At 48.1% G+C, this 23,433-nt stretch overlaps 4 protein-coding genes and 1 long non-coding RNA gene across 15 annotated transcripts; 3 read left to right on the top strand and 2 right to left on the bottom strand.

Moving 5' to 3' along the window:
• Positions 1-349: 349 nt before the first annotated feature.
• On the bottom strand, positions 350-10,188 carry jmjd6 (jumonji domain containing 6, arginine demethylase and lysine hydroxylase). The gene is made up of 8 exons (XM_084678670.1): positions 10,051-10,188; positions 8,848-8,946; positions 7,106-7,395; positions 6,838-6,981; positions 6,412-6,554; positions 5,225-5,360; positions 4,623-4,761; positions 350-3,865 (listed from the first exon to the last, which is right to left on the bottom strand). The coding sequence occupies exons 1-8, from the start codon at positions 10,177-10,179 to the stop codon at positions 3,740-3,742; spliced, it is 1,206 nt and encodes a 401-aa protein (XP_084534796.1). The 5' UTR covers positions 10,180-10,188; the 3' UTR covers positions 350-3,739.
• A 167-nt stretch (positions 10,189-10,355) lies between these two features.
• Positions 10,356-12,240, top strand: mettl23 (methyltransferase 23, arginine). Of its 2 annotated transcripts, none has more exons than XM_084678687.1 (5): positions 10,356-10,452; positions 11,063-11,167; positions 11,394-11,631; positions 11,755-11,839; positions 11,993-12,240. In XM_084678687.1, the coding sequence occupies exons 1-5, from the start codon at positions 10,417-10,419 to the stop codon at positions 12,189-12,191; spliced, it is 663 nt and encodes a 220-aa protein (XP_084534813.1). In that variant the 5' UTR covers positions 10,356-10,416; the 3' UTR covers positions 12,192-12,240. The 2 variants fall into 2 exon arrangements, with proteins under 2 accessions (XP_084534813.1, XP_084534812.1); XM_084678686.1 differs by lacking the exon at positions 10,356-10,452 and adding an exon at positions 10,636-10,880.
• A 74-nt stretch (positions 12,241-12,314) lies between these two features.
• srsf2b (serine and arginine rich splicing factor 2b) lies at positions 12,315-15,758 on the bottom strand. Of its 9 annotated transcripts, XR_014731906.1 has the most exons (5): positions 15,140-15,758; positions 14,467-14,770; positions 13,808-13,996; positions 13,139-13,225; positions 12,315-12,657 (listed from the first exon to the last, which is right to left on the bottom strand). XR_014731906.1 is itself a non-coding variant. In XM_084678694.1 (3 exons), exons 1-2 carry the CDS (start codon positions 15,511-15,513, stop codon positions 14,482-14,484), a joined length of 633 nt encoding a protein of 210 aa, XP_084534820.1. In that variant the 5' UTR covers positions 15,514-15,757; the 3' UTR covers positions 12,315-13,225; positions 14,467-14,481. The 9 variants fall into 9 exon arrangements, 4 of the variants coding, with proteins under 4 accessions (XP_084534820.1, XP_084534819.1, XP_084534818.1 ...); XR_014731908.1 differs by having other exon boundaries at positions 12,315-13,225; positions 14,467-14,758; positions 15,170-15,758; XR_014731904.1 differs by having other exon boundaries at positions 12,315-13,225.
• Positions 15,759-15,903: 145 nt separating this feature from the next.
• On the top strand, positions 15,904-21,338 carry mfsd11 (major facilitator superfamily domain containing 11). 2 transcript variants are annotated; one of them, XM_084678663.1, is made up of 14 exons: positions 15,904-16,194; positions 16,592-16,756; positions 17,076-17,131; positions 17,847-17,954; positions 18,343-18,422; positions 18,559-18,655; positions 18,783-18,841; positions 19,004-19,160; positions 19,308-19,348; positions 19,634-19,699; positions 19,950-20,075; positions 20,396-20,570; positions 20,704-20,839; positions 21,174-21,338. In XM_084678663.1, exons 2-14 carry the CDS (start codon positions 16,661-16,663, stop codon positions 21,333-21,335), a joined length of 1,359 nt encoding a protein of 452 aa, XP_084534789.1. In that variant the 5' UTR covers positions 15,904-16,194; positions 16,592-16,660; the 3' UTR covers positions 21,336-21,338. The 2 variants fall into 2 exon arrangements, with proteins under 2 accessions (XP_084534789.1, XP_084534788.1); XM_084678662.1 differs by having other exon boundaries at positions 16,595-16,756.
• Positions 21,339-21,591: 253 nt separating this feature from the next.
• On the top strand, positions 21,592-23,279 carry LOC146252919 (uncharacterized). The gene is made up of 2 exons (XR_014731913.1): positions 21,592-22,546; positions 22,585-23,279. It is a non-coding gene; the product is annotated as an uncharacterized LOC146252919 (long non-coding RNA).
• Positions 23,280-23,433: the final 154 nt, after the last annotated feature.

Here is a 23,433-nt window from a genome sequence, read left to right on the forward strand (position 1 = left end):
AATGTAAGCAATGCATATGAATAATCTTAAAGCGCGTGTGAACTCGCTAGTCAGGGAATATCCGCATCCGAAACAGGCTGTCCTGGGCTTTACACCAGTAGCAGCATCAAGGCTAGGTCTTAATCTGTTTTATAACAGCGCAGGACCACACTGGGTTGGCTTGGACATGTACCGTTGTCATTCCGCAGTCTATACTAACACAAAAAAAAGAAGACAAAATATATATACTATGATTAAGTTACCAATTCTCATGTTATAAAATGTAATATCAAAACATTCCACAGGATAAAGAACTATTCAAAAGTGTGCATTCGAATGAGGCCATGTATGTAAAGCACTTGACACAATATACATAGAAAAAAAAGATTTTATTGATTCATTAACAATATTAATTTATTCACTTTGATCTGGGTAACATCAAGGCTGTCCACCCCACACCCTAAGAAGGCCTTCCTCTCACTACTCAGAGCAGGAGAGACAGGAGAGCAGGCAGACAGGAGAGCAGGCAGACAGGAGAGCAGGGAGACAGGAGAGCAGGGAGACAGGAGAGCAGGGAGACAGGAGAGCAGGGAGACAGGAGAGCAGGGAGACAGGAGAGGAGAGCAGGGAGACAGGAGAGGATAGCAGGGAGACAGGAGAGGATAGCAGGGAGACAGGAGAGCAGGGAGACAGGAGAGCAGGGAGACAGGAGAGCAGGCAGACAGGAGAGCAGGGAGACAGGAGAGCAGCGAGACAGGAGAGCAGGGAGACAGGAGAGCAGGGAGACAGGAGAGCAGGGAGACAGGAGAGCAGGGAGACAGGAGAGCAGGGAGACAGGAGAGCAGGGAGACAGGAGAGCAGGGAGACAGGAGAGCAGTGAGACAGGAGAGCAGGGAGACAGGAGAGCAGGGAGACAGGAGAGCAGGCAGACAGGAGAGCAGGGAGACAGGAGAGCAGGGAGACAGGAGAGCAGGGAGACAGGAGAGCAGGGAGACAGGAGAGCAGGGAGACAGGAGAGCAGGGAGACAGGAGAGCAGTGAGACAGGAGAGCAGGGAGACAGGAGAGCAGGGAGACAGGAGAGCAGGGAGACAGGAGAGCAGGCAGACAGGAGAGCAGGGAGACAGGAGAGCAGGGAGACAGGAGAGCAGGGAGACAGGAGAGCAGGGAGACAGGAGAGCAGGCAGACAGGAGAGCAGGGAGACAGGAGAGCAGGGAGACAGGAGAGCAGGGAGACAGGAGAGCAGGGAGACAGGAGAGCAGGGAGACAGGAGAGCAGGGAGACAGGAGAGCAGGGAGACAGGAGAGCAGGGAGACAGGAGAGCAGGCAGACAGGAGAGCAGGGAGACAGGAGAGCAGGGAGACAGGAGAGCAGGGAGACAGGAGAGCAGGGAGACAGGAGAGCAGGCAGACAGGAGAGCAGGGAGACAGGAGAGCAGGGAGACAGGAGAGCAGGGAGACAGGAGAGCAGGGAGACAGGAGAGCAGGGAGACAGGAGAGCAGGGAGACAGGAGAGCAGGGAGACAGGAGAGCAGTGAGACAGGAGAGCAGGGAGACAGGAGAGCAGGGAGACAGGAGAGCAGGGAGACAGGAGAGCAGGGAGACAGGAGAGCAGGGAGACAGGAGAGCAGGGAGACAGGAGAGCAGGGAGACAGGAGAGCAGGGAGACAGGAGAGCAGGGAGACAGGAGAGGATAGCAGGGGTAGGAGTATTTTTAAAAAAAGAGCTGAAATGGAAGGAGGATGAGTGTAGAGGACAGGATGTCAGTGTAGAGTCCTGTCTCCCCACAGCTCTGGAGGGAGATAGCAAGGCACCCTAACCCAGCTGGGGCCACCATAGTGCTAAATGCTTTACAAGAGGTGAACACACACACACAGACACACACCTGCCTCGATCTCCAAGCCCAGACCAACTGACTGAAAGCTACAGAGTCACACTTGTAGAGGTCTGAAACTGGCCAACACTCCAAAACATCCAGAGGATTCCAGAACATCCTGATCGTTCCAGAACGTCCTGAACCAATGAAGTTCATTGTTCCAGATGTGCATGCTTGCACAAACCCTGTGAGTCTAAATTTGATGTTGGGAACTGTAAACACCATGTAGTCAGATGTTCAAATGCTTCATGGGAAAAGGCAGGTGGAATGGGATTGGCACACAAGGCAACACACACACACACACACACACACACACACACACACACACACACACACACACACACACACACACACACACACACACACACACACACACACACACACACACACACACACACACACACACACACACACACACACACACACACACACACACCAGTCTCTTTAAATCTCTTGCTCTCAGGTCAATGACAGCCACGTAGAGCTTACAGGCACTTTAGTCTAAGCGACAAGTTGGTTACACGTACAGCACTGATATGCATACAGCAAAACATCCACGTATTCTGAAATGACACATCTGGTTGGATGACACACTCACCATTTTAAAGCACTAAACCAGTATTCACAACATGGTTTCCCCACCCTCGCGCCACAGAACAGTTTGCTACAAGTCACATTGTTTAGCTGGCTGTATTTTAGCTCTAAGAAGGTTCTTCAGACAGCAGCACTGTATTCCGCTGTGGGGTACACACACACACATTGCAGGTGAACTCAGGTACACATCAGTTCAAGACAGAGCCCAGAAGCCTGTTTCAACCGAGAGCTTCGTATGTTTGACCGCCTGTTTTCCGATTTCTCAGAAACAAATCAAAATATTTAAAAATAATAATATAAAGGAGGGCTTTAGTCGTGAACTACAAGGCGATAAGCTGAGTGTTCTAGCATACCTACTTCACAACTAAACCTATAGCTCTGTGCATACCCTCCATGTTCACACTAAACCACCACCACCTTAAAGCAGGTTCTTAGTCCGGGACTTTGGACTGCAGCAGATTGTGGGCCGTCCGGTGGGGGAGGCCAGGGAAAGTGTGGTGACGTGTGTAGGACGTACAGGCACTGGCGCCCCCTACCGTTTAAAACTGGGAAGTACAACCACCCTAGATAACCTTTGGGGACGTTTGATTTGGGAACTGTTACTTTGGGTGTCATCTATTGGGAGATATAAATCCTGCACACCCCCACAATTTTGATTTCAGATGGTCTGTTCCTCACACAGCTGAGCTTCCTGGTTTTCAGAGAAGCAGAGTGACCAAACAAATCTTTTTCAGGTAATAACGTTTGCAGGCAAAGTGACAGAAAAGTTGTCTTACAGGATAAGAAATGATATTGTTTCAGGATGATGTCATTGGTCTAAAGTGATCCAGAAAGGACTATCCCGCTCACATCTGAACAGGCTGTTGCCAAATGATAGTTTCAGGTCAGTTTATTTCTCCTCAGAGGTTAGAGGAGGAAGGGTAGGATGCGTGTTAAGGTATTGAAACACGGGCCTACTAAGGGTGCAGGCTACTCCTGGTGCTGAGGGCGTGCCGGGGCAGATATGGGCGTGGTTCCGGAAAGGGTGTGGCTCTGTAGAGGGCACGACTCTGTAGAGGGCATAGCTATGGGGGGCGTGGCTCTGGAGAGGGTGTGTCTGCAGGCGGCGTGGCTCTGGAGGGGGCGTGGCTCTGGATGGGGCGTGGCTCTGGAGGGGGCGTGTCTGCGTGGCTCTGCGGGGGGGGGGGGGGGGGGCTCTGCAGGGGGCGTGGCTCTGGAGAGGGCGTGTCTGCAGGGGGCGTGGCTCTGGAGAGGGCGTGTCTGCAGGGGGCATGGCTCTGGAGGGGGCGTGGTCACCGGGAGGAGCTACGCTCCTTGCTGACACAGTCGTCCTGCGTGGTGGCATCTCCGTTAGTCACAGAGCTGCACGTCCTCCTCTTCTTTCTCCTGTGGGACATGATGTCTCCCTCAGAGCCAGCCTGGAGGGGGGAGGGGAGAGGAGAGGGGGAGGGGGGAGAGGAGGGAGGCGGGGGAGGAGGGGGGAAGGAGAGGGAGAGGAGGGGGGAGAGATACAGAGAGCGTGATATGGAGATAAGATATACAGTATATGAGGAGAGTATTAAATTGCTGATGTATTCGCAATCAGCAGAACAGTGTATCCTATAAAACAGTGTCTGTCAACAAGGATAACTTAGCATCTCTATGACACACACAACCAGTAGACTGACAGCCAACAACAGCTACCTCCAGTTTTGTCCCAGCCAGTAACTCTAGCCCCCCCCCACACTCATGCTTCACAGAAATGTAACACACATGACCGCCAGGAACATACATGTGTGTGTGTGTGCGTTCCTACAGAAATAAGTTCCAGCAGTGAGCACTGTCACCTCCCTGTCTGTCTCCAGATCCCACTGGAGAACCTGCACCTGTGCTTGTGTAGTAGAGACACACAGGCAGGGAGTGTGTGTGTGTGTGTGTGTGTGGGGTCCTCTGCACGTGTCCTGCGCCTGTGACAGGGAGACATGGGGCCCCTCCTGTCCCCTCCACCCACTCTGGGCAGCCTGGTCATGTGACCCCTCCACCCACTCTGAGCAGCCTGGTCATGTGACCGGGGCCACTGGCCCTGTGTGAGCATGGCTCCACTTGTGTTTCTGAACATGTACTGTACATGCATGCATGTCTGTGTGTGTGTGTGTGTGTGTGTGTGTGCGCGCATGAGCAGGACACAGGACATACATCAGAGTCTGATTCGGAGGAGGATGAGGATGAGGAGGATGAAGAGTCACTGGAGCTGTCGGAGGCGATGCCCGTGGACTCCTGCAGGTCCACTTTATCAGCCAGAGCCGCCATGTCTGGTCTCTCTGTCTTCAGGATCCTGTGGAGAGAGAGAGGGGGGAGAGACAGAGAGAGAGAGAGAGAGAGAGAGAGAGAGAGAGAGAGAGAGAGAGAGACAGAGACAGAGACAGAGACAGAGAGAGAGAGAGAGAGAGAGAGAGAGAGAGAGAGAGAGAGAGAGAGAGAGAATGTAAACACACGCAGACCCTTCATGTAAAGGGCCCCATCAACCCACACTATGTAAGAGGACCCAACCCTGACACAGTACACGACTGTGGGGTGTACGAGCAGTACCAGTCACATCTCTGAAGGGGGTTAACCTATTGGGGACGACCTCAGGGCCATATCTAGCTGTGCTGTCATGTACCTGGCTCGACAGGCATCTGCCTGGACAGCTAAGTATGGCTCAGGACCCTCTGTCCTGTAGCATCCTATACATACACATGTCAACACGTTCTGCTGCTCTCCTACAGTCATGTACGCCGTGAGTGTCTGTGGCTCACCGGTACCACTTGCGGGACAGTTTGGGCCTGCCGCGCACAGTCTTGTGCCACACGATGGGGAAGTTGGTGGCGCTGGCGAAGTTCTGTGTGACGGCGATGGTGGTGTCCAGGTTTAGAACCACGTGCCACCATCCTCCTGCACGCACACACACGCACACACACACACCTCCATGAGCAGCAGGACATGATATCTACTACTGCTGCTAGTGCAGAGCTAATGCTGTATATGTTTGTTAGTCACAAACCGCTCAACCACTTCTTACGCACCAAGTCCTTGGGTCGTGAGCGATACACCTGGCGGATTTCTACTATGGTGCCTGCTTCGGTCCACGGACACACACAGACTCCTGCCCTTTAGTTAGATTAGCCTACTTTAAATCATGTGAGATCAGGCTGACATGTTGCTGCTGTTGACCAGCAGCTTCACAGCCAACCGTAGGAAGACTCCCAGTTCAGATAATCCTAATCTGGTCTCTTCCTGTAATCCCCCAGGATGGTGCCAATCCAGCTAATCTGGGCCAAACGACACCCATGTCTCTAAAGCAAGAGGCTAAAAAAATCTGCATAGTACCAACAGTAATCTCTAGTACTGTAATGTTTACATTTACATGCATTCATTTAGCAGACACTTTTATCCAAAGCGACTTCCAAGAGAGAGCTTTACAAAGTGCATAGGTCACTGATAATAACAACAAGATAGCCCCAAAAACATTGCGGGCAGCCAAAACATGAAGCACACATTGTGAACAACCAAAAATAAGTGCCAAAGGGAAGAACCATAAGAGCATGTAGCAATTTAAGCAAGTTACAATTTAACAACATTAATTACTACAAGTGCAAGTGTACCCATAGAAAAGTGAGTGACAGTAAAAAAAAAAAAAAAAATCACAGCGAGTAATGTTATGGCCCTGTCTAGATCCCTGTAATGTGATGGTTCTTATTCCAGTTATTATTATTTAATATGTTATGGTGTCATGGTCGCTGTGACAACGCGAGCAGCTATTCCTAGAAACAGCCGGTTCAGACCAGCCAAGCTGCTGGTGTTGTTTTCAAACACATTGGAAGTTACACAAGAACTGATTGAGATGGCCAGTCAGTAATTCCATACCCAGGCTCCAGTCTACCAGCTGTGCCCCACACCTCCAGCCTCCACACACCCAGCCCACCCACACACCCAGCCCTCTCACCGGGTACAAAGACCGTCTCCCCAGGGCCCTGCAGGATCTCCAGGGGTCTGAACTCTGCGGGCCAGGTGGACTGCTGCGTGCGGGGGTACACCACGGTGAACCAGGTGATGGCCTCATCCTGCTGGTTCCCTCCATCGTCCCGCGTCACCTGCACCACACACACACACACACACACGTCACTGTCTACCTGGGACTACCTCTGGGACAGGAACCAGTGACCTTCCTCTACCCTTCTGCCACTACACCCATGACACCTTCCCAGAGGTTGTGGGGCAGTGTTGGGGCTGTTATTTGAGCATGTTGTAGTATTCAACCAAAAAATTATTATCTATACATTAAAGCTCACACACACACACACACACACTTTACTCAGCACCAGCGTGAGACACAACATTAGCGTTGAGGTGAAAGGCTCGAGGGTTAAAGGTCACCTTGATGAGCTCGCGGGGTGTGTGTGTGGGGAACAGGCACCAGCGCTTGTGGCCCTGCACCAGGGCGTTCCAGGCGCTCGTCCCCAAAGGGTCGATGTGGATCCCCGTCCCTGAGCGTGCGGGACCCATGACAAACCACCTGGAGGAGAAGCAGGGCGGTCAGCACGCACTCAGCACACGCTTACACTGGGTCTGTTTCCGGGGACGGGCAACTGCTCAGCGGAGGAGCACCAGGCCCGGGCAGACACCTGCCGGATCCTCACCTGTAGGGAGGCCTGCGTTTCTCCCCGGCGAACTGGAACAGGTCGTCTCTGAAGAACAGGGGCACCTGGTAGTCGTCCAGGAGCTTGCCTCTCTTGGCGTGGTCGCCGTAGCTGCTGTCGAAGATGTAGAGCGGGCTGTCGTCACGCGTGCTCTCCAGGTACTCCACGTAATACTTCATCTTCATCTTCACAGAGTAGCCCTCGTTGTCCTCGCCGCACTTGAACTTCTGGTTGCGGTACTTCCGTTTCAGACGCTCCAGGGACCATTTCTCACGGGCCGGCCAGGTGTCCTGGGGGGGGGGGTTAAGTCACAACGCCTTGTATGTAATTCAATACTGAATTTCTAGAAATTTATCTCAAGGAGCAAAATTATAGTTTTTAATCATAATAATATTAAGATATCATTTTTTTGTAGCTACCGTTGATATTATGGTTCAATTATGATAGTATGTGTGTCTGGAGAAGTGATATGAGAATCATCAGTATTTCTACGATTCTCTATATTATCAGCACAGTTAATGCATGCTAGTTTGAGGGTGAAGGTAGAGTCTGTAATGCAGAATAGACCTCCCTGGTAGTCTCCAGGTCCACCATACAGGACTGTTCTCAGGACTGTTGTCTACCTGGTAGTCTCCAGGTCCACCATACAGGACTGTTCTCAGGACTGTTCTCTACCTGGTAGTCTCCAGGTCCACCATACAGGACTGTTCTCAGGACTGTTCTCTACCTGGTAGTCTCCAGGTCCACCATACAGGACTGTTCTCAGGACTGTTCTCTACCTGGTAGTCTCCAGGTCCACCATACAGGACTGTTCTCAGGACTGTTGTCTACCTGGTAGTCTCCAGGTCCACCATACAGGACTGTTCTCAGGACTGTTCTCTACCTGGTAGTCTCCAGTACCACCATACAGGACTGTTCTCAGGACTGTTCTCTACCTGGTAGTCTCCAGGTCCACCATACAGGACTGTTCTCAGGACTGTTCTCTACCTGGTAGTCTCCAGGTCCACCATACAGGACTGTTCTCAGGACTGTTCTCTACCTGGTAGTCTCCAGGTCCACCATACAGGACTGTTCTCAGGACTGTTCTCTACCTGGTAGTCTCCAGTACCACCATACAGGACTGTTCTCAGGACTGTTCTCTACCTGGTAGTCTCCAGGTCCACCATACAGGACTGTTCTCAGGACTGTTGTCTACCTGGTAGTCTCCAGGTCCACCATACAGGACTGTTCTCAGGACTGTTCTCTACCTGGTAGTCTCCAGGTCCACCATACAGGACTGTTCTCAGGACTGTTGTCTACCTGGTAGTCTCCAGGTCCACCATACAGGACTGTTCTCAGGACTGTTCTCTACCTGGTAGTCTCCAGTACCACCATACAGGACTGTTCTCAGGACTGTTCTCTACCTGGTAGTCTCCAGTACCACCATACAGGACTGTTCTCAGGACTGTTCTCTACCTGGTAGTCTCCAGTACCACCATACAGGACTGTTCTCAGGACTGTTGTCTACCTGGTAGTCTCCAGGTCCACCATACAGGACTGTTCTCAGGACTGTTCTCTACCTGGTAGTCTCCAGGTCCACCATACAGGACTGTTCTCAGGACTGTTGTCTACCTGGTAGTCTCCAGGTCCACCATACAGGACTGTTGTCTACCTGGTAGTCTCCAGGTCCACCATACAGGACTGTTCTTGACCAGCCCAGGCCAGCAGTGTGTTTCACCTGCTACCTGTTAGCAGACACCTACCTGGCAGTTAAGCAGCACCACAGGCTTGTAGGGCCGCTCAAAACGCTGGATGAACTCCTCCGGGCTGAGACGAAGGGTGTCCACACGCTCCACATTATCCTGGAGGGGAGGGAGGGGCGGGGAGGGAGGGGGGGAGACACAGGTAGGAGTGGACCAGGAGGATAAACAACAAAAAGCAGGTATGAGAGGAGGAAAGTGTGCATGTGTAATGGGGTAGGTGTGTATGTGTGTGTGAACACTGAGCATTTAGCACACTAAAACCCTTATTGACTTGGTACTGGACTTAACCCTGTCTACCTAAAAGCCCTTTGTTGAAAGCTTTAAAAATAAATATTGAGCTATGTCGTCCCGCTTGAATGAGGTAGTCAATGGTCCGGGATGCAAGTGACAGGAATCGGTCCTTTTGAGGCAAGCTGGACAAAGAGTAGAATGCCACAAACTGGTGTTGAGGTGTTGACTTCTAGACCAACTCCAAACTGCCAAGGCCTGGAGGGCTGTGGTTATTCTTAGCCTCCCCCAAGTACACATAAGAGCTCTCTCCTAACACTTCAAGGGTTTCAAAATCTCCTGTTGCATTTGAAACGCCACGCGAGGCCTCCATTGCCATACCGAGAAGAGAGAACATTTCTTCCGGTATTCACTCTTGTCAGACCCACGTTCATGTAGGCCTAGACCCAATCGTGTCTCTTTGAGATGCAGATTTTAGGAAACCCCATGTAAGAGTTAGCTCTAAGAGCCACGTTAACTTAACACGGTTATAAATGTTACGTTGGACTAAATATAATTTTTAGTATTATGTGATAAACTACATTGATTAAACGCCGCACTTAAGCCTCTGGCTATATTTAAGGTCTGAGTTTGTGACAAATAACCCTGGGTCGTGCTTGGTCTTTATTGTCTACATCATAGCAATACAACATTCCTGACTACATTTGTTGTAGTTAGAACTTGCTAAATTGCGGTCAGAAACTGGCATTTAAGTCTCGGCTAACATTTGGGGGAAATCTCCTTTGATTCTTATTCACACAACTGACCAGATATTGTTGAACCCAAGACCCTTGGCAATGGTCAGTATTGGTACAGTGGCTACCATGTCTGCACTGCCTACGTGACCATCCGCACAGACTTGGGACCCAAGTTGGGTAACGTGAAACGTGCTGGTGCTAGTTAGCAATAGCTAGCACTTAGCTACTGACAGTTTACCTTCACTGTCCGGTGAGACAGATCGAAAGTTTCGTGATAATCATGTTTGATCCAGTCTAACGAGTCCTTGAGTTCGGGCCTGGCGTTCCGTTTCGCCTCTTTAATCCTCTTCTTACTCTTATGGTTCATTCCTCCGTAAAAAAAAATGGGAGTTGTCCTGAGTTAGCTATACAGCTAAATTGGGTAATGTGAGCAAACACATTAACTATCCCAGTCGAGGCTGGCGTAGCTAGCTGGTGATAGCCTGCTGATGTAGAAGTAGATGGGGTGCTGCTAGCTAGCTAGCTAAACAAGCGCTTCTGCCAAGCAAAGTCAGAAGAGTTGCTCGTAGTGTGGTTAGCAAATACGAAACGTCGGATCTGTACGATGTGGTGTTTGGAGCACAGTTTTAAGGCAATTAAGGTTGGGATAACAAACTAACCAGACCTGCTTCGGTTGCTTAGCTAATGGTTTAACACCCGCCTACAGAGAACATATCGCACGTGTATTGGTCACAGAAATAACTAGAATGTATCGTTGATAGGACAAAATGTCGAACCCGCCTTCCCGCCAGCGCCACATCCAAATGTTACTTGCTATGCTGATGTATAATAGCTTTTCACTTCCGGTTCACAGACGGCGTCTTCGTCTACAAGGAAGTTGCTGATTTAAGCCCCGCGAGCCGAAATATTATGGCAGCATTTTTTTTATTTTAAAAGTAAATTGTAAATAACTTAAATCAATTGCAAATGGAAAGCAGCGATACTGCTGGATCCAACATAGTCGCGAAAGCATTCACATTTGAAGGGAGAAAGGATACGTGGCCTTCGCTGACTGTCAGCATACCTGAGGTTGTGACGCACTTCATACATTGTTTTGCCTCCCTCCTTATAAAAGTACTAACAGTTTACCGAGTCTTTATTTCGGGTACCCCCACTTTAAAACACTAGTTTTAAAGCTTCGCTTTAACCGTTAACAAACTAATCCTGGTCAAATCCAAGGTCTATGACAACACCGTTCTCTTGTGTTGCAGGTCCTCGAGCCACAATATGGCATGTATGTTTGGCCCTGTGCGGTGGTCCTGGCTCAGTTTGTGTGGTCCCACAGGGACGAACTACCCCAGAAAACAGTACTAGAGGTGACGGATTGTACTTGTTAAACTCCCTGCTCTAACCCACTCTCACAGCCGAAACTACGATCATAGGTGGATCAAAATGGTGGACTTTGCACATCAAATGGATGGACGGATGATGGCTGTACTCTTTAGAGCTGTGTAGGGCCAATGTGGAAGTCTTGCCGGCTCATGAATGAAACACTTATTGTGTGTTAATCCCCTGAACGACATTGTGATCTTTGTTTCTCAGTTAGGGGCTGGTGTAAGTTTACCAGGTGTGGTGGCCGCAAAGTGTGGGGCTCAAGTAATCCTGTCCGACAGTGCAGAGCTCCCGCTGTGTCTAGAGAACTGCCGGAGAACCTGTTCAACGAACGACTTGGCTGCGGTGCGCGTGGTGGGTCTAACCTGGGGCGAGATCTCCCCTGACCTCGTGCTTCTTCCTCCGGTAGACGTTATCCTGGGGTCCGACGTTTTCTACGAGCCAGAGGGTCGTAATTCCCTCTTTTGGGTTATTTGTCCATTGTATATTTGGTTCAGTATAAGGGGCTTCTGTCGGCTGTGTGGTCAATTAAGACGGTAACAATTTAATCTCTGAACAATTTTTAATTCAGATTTCGAAAATGTCCTCGTGACCATCACCTTTCTCTTGAGGAAAAACCCTGAGTCCCAGTTCTGGACAACCTACCAGGAGAGAAGGTAGGCCAGTCTTGGAACAGACACTTTACAATCTGGCTCTTGTCCAGTCCAAGTATTGTTAAACTAAAATTACCCCATACATTCAAGAGCCTAGTTTCAAAAGTTAAATTGCACTTAGTTTGAGACTGACCCATCTCCATCCTTGTGTTCTAGTGCCGACTGGTCTATAGAAGCACTGCTGCACAAATGGAAGCTTCAGTGTGTCAACATTCCACTGGAGAGATTCCAAGCCAATCAGGCCCACCTGGCCGGCTCCACACTTCCTGGAAACCATGCTGTGCAGATGTTGATTATCACGTTGAAGGGACAGGTGCAGAAACCAATAGCTGAAGGAGTGAAAAAAAACCTTTGAAGTATTTTAACTACCCCACCAAACATGTGAATAAAGTTCTGGAATTGTTGGAAGTCATATTGTCATTCACTGTCACAAACCCCTGGTTTTCAATTTTTTTTAAAGACACCAAACCACAGATGGTTAAGAGAAAACACTTTATTAGCAACCACATCGGTCTACATACAGGATTTCAAACAGGAACGGGACAGGAATGCAGATGGGGCAAGACAAATGCAATGGATCCGTTCGATCAAAAAAATAAAACACCATACCGATCCGAATAATTGCAAACTATTAAAAAAAAAAAGATTATGATATGCATCCTAAGAGGGTGAATTTGTTGTTGCAACCATTTTTTAAGTTGACCGCAGCACAGCTCGGTTGCCTCTGGAACATTCTGCTGCTTACTGGGGACTGCCAATCATTCAGCACTCCACCACTTTACACAGCTAACCAGCAAAACTCAACTGCTACACAACTGCGCCTAACGCACAAAAAATACAAGAGGGAAGATTAGAATGACAATATGGAGAAAATGGCAAAGAATAACACAAATCACTGTAAGATCACTGTAAAATTGATGCCAGATTCTGTCGATTATCTAGGACGAAAAAAAAAGTATATATTTTTTTTGGCGGAAATGGGATGCTTGCCTTTGTAGGGGGAGCACGTTTTAGACCAAACATTTAAGAGTTGGTCATTGACCTGATGAAACCACAATAAGTTTTGAAAAGCTAGAACAGCTATTGTTACATGTGCTAGGTCTGGGTTTTAAAGACTGGGAAGATAGAAGTATGAGCTGGACAAACAAGCAACCACCCCAACAAAATCACTTTAGAACCTTTTTTAGATTCCTTCTAAAGAAAAATATTTAACATTGCGGCATATTAGTAAAAGTCGAGCCTATTTGGGGAAAATGAGAAAGCAGACAGATACAGGTCTTCAGAACAAGATACAATAGTAACCTTTGACACCAGGAAATCATTGCATGGACGGTGATCATCCGTAGGAAGCCTGTCACGTCGACATGTCGCTCGCGGTGGAGTCTTCATCTGGAAAAACGTAAAGATGGAATTTGTGAGCAAGGCAACTGAAATGGCGATGAGGTATACATCAGCTCATGGTTCCCTAGTCTTGTGTTAGTTAATGAGGTGCCAGCTTGTTCTTGTAAACATCCCCACTCCATCCCAGTTCTTAAACCACAGGTGTATGACACCACCAATACTTAGTTGGGTGTGCAAACCAAATGCCTTCTGGGATTGTCCACTGGCCTTGACCCTGGATTTGTCCAGACATTTTTTGGGGCAGGAAATGGCTTTAAGAACATGTATGCAACCAGAATGTGGACAGAAAAATGGGCATAACAGACATCTCAAAATGTGTCTTGGATGGGGGGAAAATAAAAATAAGGGTATGAGGAGAAATCAAAATAATCTGGTGTGTGTGTGGGGGGGGTCATGATAAACCTTGAGTTCAGTCACTTAACTTGTCTTGGACGACGCCCCTCCCACCCCAAGGTCAGGACTATGACCCCAGGAAGAGGGATGGGAAGGGGGGGGGGGGATGGGGGGAGGAGACACACGCACACACACCAGAGTACAACCTTCTGTCCAGAGTTCTGCAGACAGACGTACCTCAACACCAACCCCAACACTGCTACTGCCTGCCACCGGCCTGCTCCATAGCAACACCCTCCATAGCAACACTGCAGCAGCTGCAGCGGAGCCCCCGAACCGAGGTGACATCCACACCCCTTCTCCTCCTCCTAACTTCCTCCTCACCACACTGCCTCACACACCTCTTTTGCAAACAGGATTCCGCAGCTTGGAGGAGAAAATTCCAGATTGGTTGATACAAACATTTCTCTCTTAGTTTCTGTCGTCTTGATGTTGTCGTTTACCCTTATCAAAAGACTTTCCATGAAGTCTAGATTGATATATTGTACATATAGACATATCAAATAGAACATAACCCTACTAGACTGCACACCGAACCAGAACACTGAGAATGGCAGAGTATATTTAAGTAGAGCTTGCACCATTCCAGCAATTAAGAAAATTCAAAGGCAAGAACTTTGCCATGCCCAGTGTTATGGTGGTTTTGAATATTTAATTGAAAACTATCCAGGTAACCAGATAGCGTTACAGTTACAAACATTTAAATGATCTCCCCCCTTAAAGATAACCCATGAATTTTGAATTAGATTTTTCTTAATCCCCATGAACTAATCAAAAAGTGTCAAACTAGAGCAACTAAAGTTGCATACCTTCTAATCCCCTTTCACCAAACCTACCCTTGCGTCTTGTGCCTACGGAGTTTCGGCTCCATTGTCTCCTGGGGATTTAGGCGGCGGGGTCTTTGACCGGGACCGAGAAACTCTGTTGGATGGAGGAGTGCGGCTTCTGGAGCGAGACTTGGACTTGGACCTGGAGCGAGACCTCGACGGAGACTTGGTCTTCTTCCTCTGCGGCGTACGGGACTTGGAGCGGGAGTAGGAACGAGATCTCGATCTGCTGTAGCGGGAACGGCTGCGGGAACGAGAACGGCTCCTGCTTCTGGAACGGCTGCGTCTACGGCGCCTCGGGCTAGGGGAAAAGCTGAATACATTCAGTGGGTCGAGTTAGCTTATCGTCGCCATTAACTGAGAGCAGTCGATTCCAGGTCAATAAACCATGTGCGTAATGGTGGCTGCAAGTTGTGTCCATGAGTTAAATTCAGAATAAGAATAATTTGGCCCTTGTGTCGCAAAGTTAATATATACATACAACGTAATGCGAGCCAAAATGTCTATTCAAGAAATTCTGCATAAACATTGTCACTAGTAATCATTTCACCGTAGCTAATTCTGGCGCTGTGCTAGCTAGCGCGGTTAGCATAACACACAATACACGGAAATGTTAGCTAAGCTAGATTAAACTATTGAAGGAGAGCTAGAGCAACTACCTAACCATGTGCTCTGCTCTTACCTCCTGCTTCGGCGACCATAACCCCCGTACCTCCGGGGAGCACCTCCACGCCGTCCGCCGCCGCCACCACCGCCATGATGAGAATCCGGGGGGCGTCCATAACGAGCCATCTGGACTCTCAGCTCGCGCCCATCGAGCAAGGCCCCGTCCATGGCGTCCATCGCATCCTCGGCATCCCTCTTATCGTGGAAGCGCACAAAGGCGAACCCCCTGCTCTCCTTCGTGTAGCGATCACGGGGAATGTACACGTCTCCTACCCGACCGTACTTTTCGAAAACTCGACGGAGGGTCTCAGGGGAGGTTCGGTATGTGAGGTTGTCCACTTTCAGGGAAGTCATGCCCTCCACATCGGGCGGAGGCCTACCGTAACTCATCTCGTTAGCAATGGCTAATCTGCTATCTTAGCTTCGAAACACAATAGGAAGAATTTTCCCTGCGGGATATGTACTCAAAAATCTTACAAAACAAATCAATGGCGATGTACCATATTACTTCAAAACCAGTAATTATTAGAGTAAGCCTTTTAAGAAAAAGAAATATTACGCAAAATGTGATTCTTCCTGCATTCGTTGTTTCTTTCCTCTGCACCTCCTCTCCGTTGCTCTCCCGCTGAAGAATGTGGCACTGTGACGAGGGGCACTGCGCATTTATTTGGATGAAAAATACTCGAGAGAATTCTTCCAGGATTTAAAAAAATAAAAGTTCAACCTGTAATTTAGTCTACCTTAAATAATATGAAAACAATTTGTATCTAACATTTTAAAATAAATAATATTTGTTTGCAAATATTTTTGATCATTGACCCGGTTGAGAAAATAACTCGAGAAAACACCGTTTCCCAGAAATCTTTGCGCTTTTAGCGGGTATGTGTCAGCTGAGCCGGATGCTTTCACGTGACCCGCACAACCAGTTTCAGTTGTACTGCTTGGAGTATTTATTCCAAGACGGAAAACTTGCACAATACTAAGTAGTCTACATGGTTTATGAATAGAACAGGTTATTGTCGAACTTCCTTTTCGTAGCAATATTGTTCACCTCCAGTTTTACTACAAAGGGTAAGTTACACGCTAACGCTTTTGCTAATCTTAGTGTGGATAATCAGTAAGGGTTAGCCAGCTACCTGAACCCATCGATTGGTAGTGTACAGTAGTTGTTTTAAATAATGTATCACCAGTTCATGGATTTACAAAAAAGGACCAACTTGACAGACAGGGTTCATTAGTAGACCTAGGCTACATCTCTTGCTGTGCGAGTTTTTGGGACTAAATCTCATGAGTCGTCATTGTCATCAAGTTTATACCCAGTAGCTCAAGATTTAAGAATGTTTCCTATTGCTACAAGCTGTGTACATTTCAACACGGATGCAATACGGCCGAAAGGGATCTTCCTTATCTTTACTAACGACCTAATTGACATTGCAGTGATTCTGTCTCATTTAATTATATGGTTTAGCAGGAGTGGACCGTCTTCTTTTCTGCTGTGGTTGACTTCATCTAGAAAAGGGAGTAAACGCCGTTCAAGATGACTCCGGAGGGGAAGATGCTGTTGAACATCGTAATCCTGGGTTTTGGATTCATGTTCATGTTTACAGCTTTCCAGACATGTGGCAATATAGAGGTATGATTTCTGAAAGGACAATCCAATGTTTGGTATTTCATATGAGACTAAATCACACTTTACATTTTTGCTAGGTTGCAATGTTTAGAGGTAATTGATATGCATGTTTGGACAGGACAGCCATTCATTTAGCTATGTATCCAATAGTTTCACTCTATATGATCATTCTACAGGTTCCAGAAATGTAACCAATAAACTGTGATTGTATCTTGTAAAATGGGGAACAGGAATGTTTGTCTTGCCCTCTTGAGACAAGGAATGTTTTAAGAAAAAGTCCTTCGTTAATCATGTCTGTCGTTCTGTCTTTTAATCCAATCAGCAAACTGTTATCAAGAGTTTTAACAGCACAGAGTTCCATGGGAGTGGATACACAAGGTAGGAGTGGGTGTTTGATTACATTTTGCATATGGTGTTGAGAAGTTAGCAATTAGCAAAACCACTCAGAAACCTGTCATACCTCAAATCTTCATTTAAATATATTGTGAAGATGAAGGGTTTGGGTAGATCACACTTTATGTAACATATTTACTGAAGCCCCCATGTTAACTGCCTGCCCCTCAATGGTAGGCTCAATGCTTTAGGTTTTGTATCGCAGGGTTTAGATCTTTGCTCCACATCAGCTAAATAGAACACCTTAAGGTAGCGTCTCTATCCAATCTCCCTCGCTCAAAGAAGTTTTATTGAATCTGACCAATTTAGGTAACAAGGCAGACTTTCAGTTTCCTACGTGTTAGCAGGCCATGGTAGGACAGAGCAGGCAGGGTAATGACGTGCGTATGACTGGCCTGCGGTGTCCTGGGACATCAGAAGGAGCTTCAGGTGCAAGGGTTTAGGGATCCCTCCCGCCTTCAAAAAAATAAAATAAATAAATCAAGCTTTTTGTCAGTCCAACATGGCAGCTGGTAACTTGATTGACTGAGACACCGTTTCATCATGTCTCTAACCCTGAGAAGAATAATGATCATTTCCTCCACAGTCATCTTCTTTAGATTGTTTAAATGTGCTTAGCAACTTTAACATGTAAAGTAGTACTTTACTGTGTAAAGAGGCTCACATGACATGTGACCCCTCCTCATGTCTGCCTCCATAGCATGGCCATCATATATGGAGTCTTCTCTGCCTCCAACCTGATCGCTCCCTCCGTGGTGGCTGTCATAGGAGCCCAACTCTCCATGTTCTTCAGTGGCCTCATCTACAGGTGAGCTCGTCTCCACATGAGCTAGTCTCCAGGGGCCTGGTCCATAAAGAACGCTGAGGAAAGTGGGTATTAATAAATGAATACATGTAAATGTATTAATGTCCGAAACATGACTTGGAATGAACCTAACAAATCTGTCTTGGCTAAAGTGGTCTTACAAAGGTCAGTTTAAGTTTAGGGAATCATACTAGTTCAAGTAGTCAAGATAATCAGATATGCATGCTTAAGCAGCCCGAGAGTTCGAACAGAGATCAAATCAATACCCCATGACAAAAAGTAATGATAGAGAGAGCTGCAATGTTCATGGGCACATGACCTGTCCCTGAAAGTACTTCTCTTTGAAAGAGTTTGTAGTGCTGCCAGTAACGTTGTTGTTCTTGTTCTGTAGTGGGTATGTAGCCATGTTCATCCACCCGTATACTTGGAGCTTCTACACAGCCTCGGTGGTCGTCGGAGTAGCTGCTGCAAGTACGTTCCCACAGTAACATACAACACTATCTGGACCCGAGCTGTAGTTGTGCCTCGTATGACCACCTAATTTCTTCATTTTCATATTCATTTCTGTCCCTCCCCCTACCTACCCCCCCTCCCTCCCTCCCTCTAGTCTTGTGGACGGCTCAGGGCAGCTTACTCTCCATCAACTCCACAGATGCCACCATTGGCAGAAACAGTGGTATATTCTGGGCCTTGCTGCAGTTCAGGTAGGCAGCTGACACGCGCAGCAGCGGACACTCTTTTCTTTTTTCTGGTGGTACTTTTGTTTTTGAAAATACTTGGTGTTGAAATTCCAAAACAGTTCCATATTCCCCTCTATGTGTCTCTCTGCAGCTTGTTCTTTGGGAACTTGTATATTTACTTTGCTTGGCATGGCCACCCACACATATCAGGTATGCTAGTCCCAACATCACTTCCTGCTTTCAGTAAATCTTTCTTCCCAGCTAGAGGTTATTTATAGCATCTGGTTCAGCTAGTTGTCTGTGACATATTTGGATGAAATCCCCTGTTGGCATTGTTGCTGACTCACTTGTGTGTGTGTGTGTGTGTCCCAGACAAGGACCGCACCACAGTCTTCATTTCCCTCACGGTCATCAGCTTGGTGGGCAGCTTCCTGTTCTTCCTCATCCAGAAGGTGGAGCCGGAGGTCCCAGCCAATGAGGAGTCACAGTCCTTGGTGCAGGCGGAGTCTACTGAGACTGCTGTGGTCGTGTGAGTACAGACAGACAGGGAGATCAGAACAGTGGCTGGCTGGCTGGCTGGCTGGCTGGCTGGCCGGCTGGCTGGCTGTAGCAGTGAAGACAGCATAGGAGAACTGTGTTATAAGGTTGTGTTTCTTCATGTCTGTGTCTCCTGCAGGCCACCTAAAGGTCTGGGCTCCCAGGCAGTGGATGCTTTCTGTGAGTCATGTTTCAGCCTCTCACTTTACCCACACTCAGGGCCGCAAACACATAAATGAATCAATGAAGGAATTAATAATGTAAGAATAAGCGATGTGTTAAGTTAGCAGACAAGTTTATCCAAAGTAATGTACAACACAGGGGATTTTGAACCCGCAACCCTTTGCTCTGCAGTCAAATGCTCTAACCACTAAGCCATACCCTCCCCCTGGGATGAACAAACAAAACAAAGATATCGTTGAGTTGAACTTGATTGACACTCAACCCGCGCTCTTCTCTCCACAGTCAAAGCCTTGAAGTTGTCGGTCACCAAGGAGATGTTGCTTCTGAGTGTGTCTATAGCCTACACAGGTGGGTTCACACACTCCAGAGTACATTATGGGATGGTTACCCAGCAACACGTTACCCGCTGGTTTAGAAGCACCATTTGGATGAGAACTGTTTTGTTTTGAAGCCCGTTGACCCCTCATAAACTGATCTTCGCTGAGAGCTTTATGGAGCCTGTTTCAGAGTGCAGGCATAAAAACACACCAATCATATTCATGTGACATTCATGTGTTTGACCCTGTTGGGTGACCTTTGCCCCCCGGCTGACCTGCAGGGCTGGAGCTGACGTTTTACAGCGGCGTGTACGGGACGTGTATCGGCGCCATGACGTCGTTCGGGGACGATGCCAAGAGTCTGATTGGCCTGTCGGGCATCTTCATTGGCATTGGAGAGATCTTAGGTGGGTCTGCTCTGCTCTGCTCTTCTGCCTCTTATTTGTCTTCCATCTCTGAGTGGCGTGTCAGGTGATTCTGTCACATGATCAACCAGGAAGTAAAACCCTGAAAGTAGAACGACCAGCTGACCCAGTGTTACTGGATGGGACTGCCAGCCTGTGTGCTGCCCAGGGCAGCCCGACTGCTATCAGAACGAGAGGCTGATGCAGTCGACAGGTCATGTGTAGATCAGTCAGTACCACATTGTGTGAGGTGCGGGATTGTTGTCCACCAGCAGCAGCCTGTGTTTGATGTTTGGAGGGCTGCTGTTCCCGTGTGTGACCAGGAGGTGGCGTGTTTGGAATGCTGAACAAGTGTAACAGTTATGGGAGGAACCCAGTGGTGCTCCTCGGGATGATCACACACTTCGTAGCCTTCTACCTCATCTTCCTTAACATCGCCAGCGACGCCCCCATCGCCCCGGAGGAGGGAACACAGCTACAGGGTTTCATCACGCCCAGGTAACACACACACCCAGGTACCACACACACACACAGGTACCACACACACACCCAGGTAACACACACACACACGCCCAGGTAACACACACACACAAAGGTTCCCGTGCTCATGAAGCATTGTTCTATGTTCCAGTATTGAGGTGGCATTGCTGTGCAGCTTCCTGTTGGGCCTGGGTGACAGCTGCTTCAACACACAGCTGCTAAGCATTGTGGGATTAATGTTCAGAGAGGACAGTGCCCCTGCCTTCGCCGTCTTCAAGTTTGTCCAGGTGAACGTCTTCAAGTTTGTCCTCTACCTTTTTGTCTGTCTCTCTCTCTGTCTCTCTCTCTCTCTCTCTCTCTCTCTCTCTCTCTCTCTCTCTCTCTCTCTCTCTCTCTCTCTCTCTCTCTCTCTCTCTCGTGCCTCTGCGTCTGCTTAGAACCAAATGGCATTGGCTCTGTAATCTAATTAATCTTTTGCTCTCTTAAAAAAAACATAAAACCCTTTTTTTCTCTGAACCAATACTGACCTCTCCCCCCTCCTCCCCTCCCCCTCTCCTTCCCTCCCCCTCTCCTTCCCTCCCTCCCTCCCTCCCCCTCTCTTCCCCTCCCCCTCCTGTGTAGTCCATCACAGCAGCGCTGGCCTTCTTCTACAGTAACTACCTGCTGCTGCACTGGCAGCTGCTCATCATGGTGCTGGTGGGCTTCCTGGGAACGCTGTGCTTCTTCGTGGCTGAGACGATGGTGGTCTCCAGCAGGCGAGACACGGACTACGACAGCATCTGATTGGTGGAGGAGGGGGGGGGGGAGCGTCAGAGAGGGGGGGTAAGGGGGGATGGGGGGCCCTGAAATGGGAAGAAGGATGCAATGATTGAAGGAAGAAATATGTGGAGTGTCATCTGACCTCCTCACATCTCTCCTCCCTCTGGCCCTCACCCTTAAGGGTCTCTTCCCTGGAGGAGACTAAGAAACAACACTGATTTAGCCTTTATTAAGTGCAAAAGACACTCCCTTTTACTGTGTGTGTGTGGGGGTGGAGGAGGGGGGGGGGAGGGGGGCACCACAGTCACACACAGGAGCCTTGGTTTCCCTAGTAACTGTCACTCACTGTGCTTTCTGCCAGTCTCAGTTTCAAGGTACGGTCATCAACATGCAATATGTAATTAGGTTTGTTTAGTTATTTCACACAAAGTTGCCTGTCACAGAAACACTTTCATTTTTATTTAGTTCTTTTTAAAATGATGTTGTCTTTACAATCAAACTGGAAAGAAAATTCTCCTGAAATTGAATGTTTTGGAGAAGCACTGCCTCACTGTTCACCTGAACCAATCCCAAGCTATTATTTTGATTTCATCAGAAGCATCGTAAATATATCTGTACGTTCAAGAGCATGATTTGTAGCAAAGCTACAAGCCATTACTTTTACCAAGAGTTGGTAGTACAAAGGGAATAATTATAAAGGTGTTTAGTTTAGAAAAATCAAAATTATGATCAATATTTTTTTTTATCCTGGTGACATCAAAGACCTCATCTGCCTAATCAGCCCAAACTAGGCAGTAGAGGCACTAGAGGCAGTAGAGGCACTAGAGGCAGTAGAGGCATGAGAAGGGGGTCGCTGCCTTGCTGTTGGTGAGACTAAAAGATTGAGGCCACAGTCACCCATATTTGATTGTTTGGCGATGCTGTATTTTGCTGTCACGGGGGGTGTCCACCAGGCTGCAGGGTGTCCACCAGGCTGCAGGGTGTCCACCAGGCTGTAGGGTGTCCACCAGGCTGCAGGGTGTCCACCAGGCTGCAGGGTGTCCACCAGGCTGCAGGTGACCACCAGGCTGTAGGGTGTCCACCAGGCTGCAGGGTGTCCACCAGGCTGCAGGGTGTCCACCAGGCTGCAGGGTGTCCACCAGGCTGCAGGTGACCACCAGGCTGTAGGGTGTCCACCAGGCTGCAGGGTGTCCACCAGGCTGTAGGGTGTCCACCAGGCTGCAGGTGTCCACCAGGCTGTAGGGTGTCCACCAGGCTGTAGGGTGTCCACCAGGCTGCAGGTGTCCACCAGGCTGCAGGTGTCCACCAGGCACCGACCCTTACTGTCACGTCTCTGGTCTCTGGATGTGTCCTCACTACGTTTACGGAAGTATGAATGTGCCTCGAGAGGGTGTGAACGCTGCTGTGGAAAATGCTCCTGTGCAGAGACAGGGCAGGGTGTCGCTGTCTCTGTGTCACTGTAACTGTGAACCATAAGTTGGTGCACTGTTTAGTAAGGTTTGTTGTAGAAATACTCTGAAGCATTGATTTAGAATTAGACTTATGTGACATTGAAACTACGACTGGCCTGGACAGTGAGTGAAAACACAGCGTACATGAACCTCATATATTATGTGTATCTATTGTTTTGTACAGTCTTTAATCAGACTCCCATAAGCTCTATTTTTGTTTTTGCCCCTATAAAATGGTGCAATTTACATCTTTCTGTATGTGCAGTGGGAGATTGCAATAGCTTGAGCCTTAGAGACTGAAATGACAGTTGGGTTGTGACTGCATTCAAGTGATGGAGTCAAAACAAACTTAATAGCCATCACAGGATGGATGCAATCCATGGATGATTTGAGGGAATGAACTGTTCTTATGTACTTATGATGACCATGATTTTATACATAAATGTATCTAAGTGAGAATGACACCTGCTTCATTGTTCTTTTTTTAAATTGTGAATAAAATATTTAGTTATCTTAATTTTGAGTGTTGTTTAACGAGTGTAAACCCTTAATTTTATATTATTCTAGACCCTTTAGCAAGGCCGTAATCATAATACATAATGATCCCCCCCAATATTTAAATCTGGTCAAAATGTCCCCCCCAATATATTGATATAAAATATTAATGTGCT

Source organism: Hypomesus nipponensis, chromosome 17, assembly GCF_054491055.1.
Source record: "Hypomesus nipponensis isolate SF chromosome 17, ASM5449105v1, whole genome shotgun sequence".
Taxonomy (NCBI): domain Eukaryota; kingdom Metazoa; phylum Chordata; class Actinopteri; order Osmeriformes; family Osmeridae; genus Hypomesus; species Hypomesus nipponensis.

Bases quoted from the DNA above. Each gene is read 5' to 3' on its own strand.
- jmjd6 (XM_084678670.1), bottom strand. From the start codon at position 10,179: ATGAACCATAAGAGTAAGAAGAGGATTAAAGAGGCGAAACGGAACGCC. The intron at 8,947-10,050 runs GTAAACTGTCAG...CCTCCCCTCCAG, and splicing joins TGTCTCACCGGACAGTGAAG to GATAATGTGGAGCGTGTGGA. The intron at 7,396-8,847 runs GTAGGTGTCTGC...CCCCCCCCCCAG, and splicing joins TGGTGCTGCTTAACTGCCAG to GACACCTGGCCGGCCCGTGA.
- mettl23 (XM_084678686.1), top strand. From the start codon at position 10,779: ATGGAAAGCAGCGATACTGCTGGATCCAACATAGTCGCGAAAGCATTC. The intron at 10,881-11,062 runs GTTGTGACGCAC...CTTGTGTTGCAG, and splicing joins TGACTGTCAGCATACCTGAG to GTCCTCGAGCCACAATATGG. The intron at 11,168-11,393 runs GTGACGGATTGT...TTTGTTTCTCAG, and splicing joins CCCAGAAAACAGTACTAGAG to TTAGGGGCTGGTGTAAGTTT.
- srsf2b (XM_084678692.1), bottom strand. From the start codon at position 15,513: ATGAGTTACGGTAGGCCTCCGCCCGATGTGGAGGGCATGACTTCCCTG. The intron at 14,771-15,139 runs GTAAGAGCAGAG...GAATGTATTCAG, and splicing joins TATGGTCGCCGAAGCAGGAG to CTTTTCCCCTAGCCCGAGGC.
- mfsd11 (XM_084678663.1), top strand. From the start codon at position 16,661: ATGACTCCGGAGGGGAAGATGCTGTTGAACATCGTAATCCTGGGTTTT. The intron at 18,842-19,003 runs GTATGCTAGTCC...TGTGTGTCCCAG, and splicing joins TGGCCACCCACACATATCAG to ACAAGGACCGCACCACAGTC. The intron at 20,571-20,703 runs GTAACACACACA...TCTATGTTCCAG, and splicing joins CAGGGTTTCATCACGCCCAG to TATTGAGGTGGCATTGCTGT.